This window comes from Oratosquilla oratoria, chromosome 21 (genome assembly GCF_046742065.1).
Source record: "Oratosquilla oratoria isolate Oo_2021 chromosome 21, ASM4674206v1, whole genome shotgun sequence".
Taxonomy (NCBI): Eukaryota; Metazoa; Arthropoda; class Malacostraca; order Stomatopoda; family Squillidae; genus Oratosquilla; species Oratosquilla oratoria.
This window is the reverse complement of record NC_134797.1, coordinates 60,896,100-60,898,599: the sequence shown is the minus strand read 5'-3', so window position 1 is coordinate 60,898,599 and position 2,500 is coordinate 60,896,100. Positions and strand designations below refer to the sequence as shown.

The window sequence follows — 2,500 nt, the reverse complement described above, 5'->3', positions numbered from 1 at the left end:
GGGTTGGGTCAGATGAATATCTGTTGCAGTCAGAGGTGGAGATTTGGGGCGGGGGATACGCGAGAGGAAAAAGTGTGACCAAAAATAAATTTATGATATATACAAGGGATGAGGGTGGCAATGGGTTGGAGGTAAGTCTTAAAGGAGAAAGGTTAGAGGAAGTGAAGGCCTTATTTAAGGCCACATGAAGCAGGGAATGGAGGAATTAGATGAGGGTAAACTATACAGTAAGGGAAGCAATCAAGTATTTGAGGAAATGAAAAATGTCATGAGAAATAGCTATATGAGGATGGACGAAAAGAGAAGGCTGTATGAAGCTGTGATTGTGGCCACGACACTATATAAGGTTGGGGCTCGGAATTTAAGAGAAGCAGAAAGGAAGAGTAAATATGTTCGAGATGAAGTGGTTAAGAACTTTAGTGGGGGGTAACCAAGTAATGAAATCCAGAGGTTATGAAGTAGATTTGATGCAACATTATGGTCATGGCGTTTGGTCCCATCAATACCTTGATATGATACGATCTTATAGTGGGAGGTTAAAGATAATTCATCCCTTCAGCCTGGTTTCAAACTATAAATCTACCTTGTCCTAGGACACTTGTGCAACTGAAAGGCGATGTACAGTGAGGAATGTCTTCGTTTTATTCCAGGCATATTTTATTCAGCAGATGCTCTTGGTCGTTTCTTTGTTATTTTCGTGGGGACTGTCGATGCCTTGCTATTCGAAGGACTGGTGTTTCTGAATGCGACAAGGACACTCAACGCTATTCCTATTGACTTGGCGGAGGGATATATCGTATGCTAATACTGCTAAATAGTTGGTTTTACATTCATACATACACACACACACACACACACACACACACACACACACACACACACACACAAACACACACATACACACATATATATATATATATATATATATATATATATATATAAATATATATATATATATATATATATATATATATATACATATATAACTATATGCCTTACCCCGGTTTATAAGTGGGGTATTCAAGCCAAAGCTTACTAGCACGAATCCCTCACACTACCATTCATACACACATAGAGGCTCTGCGTGTAGAAACGGTAGTGAGGGGGGATTCCGGCCGTTTCACGATTTGAATTACGTCGCTGTCAGGGCGATGTATTCACTAATGTATGTGATTTTTCCATAGCAATTCATATCTGATATATCGGGATGTCTTAAACCTTTCTTCAATGACATTGCTTCTTCCTTGGCTGTGATGCTTCTCCCTTGAATGTGAAAGTAGGAATGTCCCGCATGGGAAATACGTCGATATTTGTTCCGTTTTCTACGGCCTGTGCTCCCCTTTCATTGGTGTAGGTCAGTCATTTGATGGTTGGTGGTACGCCTTGTCGCATTCCTGGGCTTATGTAAACCTCATATTGTTTACTTAATTGTAATATACAGTGTTATAACTATGCTCCTGGAATCCTGCCTCTGTATGTCCACGTATCAAGCTTTGTTTTGAATTAATATTGTTCTCCTGGATTGTTCTTCCTCTAAACCATTAAAAAAAAAAAAAAAAATCCATTAGTCAAACAGGTTTTCTTTACGTTTAGCAAAACCCTCTTGATATTCATGAGTGCCATAATGATAAATATTCCCCGTCAATTTGTTGTGTTAATCAAAAGAACACTTCCATCATGCACGCGTTTTCTTTCTTTTTTCAACAGGTCAAGTGTGCTCCCAGCTTGGTGGGAGAATTTACCATGGGGGATGTCATAAATTTGACGAATGGTTCGTCAAAGGAGTCTGCAAACAGCGTTGGTAATGGGCAGTCCAAACACACCATATTAACCATCGATGAGTACAAGTAAGTAATGAGCTCTCAGCTGGAAGCTTTGGGTTAGATGTGATAATTGATCCGTACTTAATTTTTCCCATTATTCAAAGCATACAAACATACATGCTTACATATACCAACGGCTTTTTTCACCCTTACAAGGGAGGTGGCCAAAAACAAAGGCATAAAATCCACTCCCACCCATTCCATCCCCACATACTCCATTCCCATTCACTCCCCTCCCTCCCTCTTGTAATGGCTCCTCCTGGATGACGGGTCATCCCTGCGTCTCGTCCATTGCCATGGGTCAGAAGCAATGTAGCAAGACGCAGCACGTCCACAATCAAAACAAAATTGAAAATATAATGAAATTCTTAACAACAGTAAGAATTCGACTACTGAGCTGACTTCAATGCTGATTAGTTGATATAGCCATTGCTTACATGACATCCTAAACTAATCATACCAGCTTATCGCATAACCCAAAGAATGTCATGTGGAAACATTTTACATTATTTATTTATTTATTTATTTTTCATAAATGGAAGATGTATGTTCATCCTAAACTAATCATACCAGCTTATCGCATAATCCAAAGAATGTCACTTGGAAACGTTTTACTTTATTCATTCATTTATCTATTTTTCATAAATGGAAGATGTATGTTCAGAGAAACCATGATT

At 38.9% G+C, this 2,500-nt stretch overlaps 1 protein-coding gene across 2 annotated transcripts in view; it reads left to right on the top strand.

Moving 5' to 3' along the window:
* The window catches only part of LOC143036988 (ATP-dependent translocase ABCB1-like), a gene marked incomplete at its 3' end in the record, with an annotated part of 70,871 nt that overhangs the window by 24,801 nt on the left and 43,570 nt on the right, over positions 1-2,500 (top strand). For both annotated transcript variants that reach the window (XM_076205092.1, XM_076205093.1), the window contains 1 exon segment: positions 1,708-1,847. In XM_076205092.1, coding sequence (XP_076061207.1) covers positions 1,744-1,847 — 104 coding nt within the window.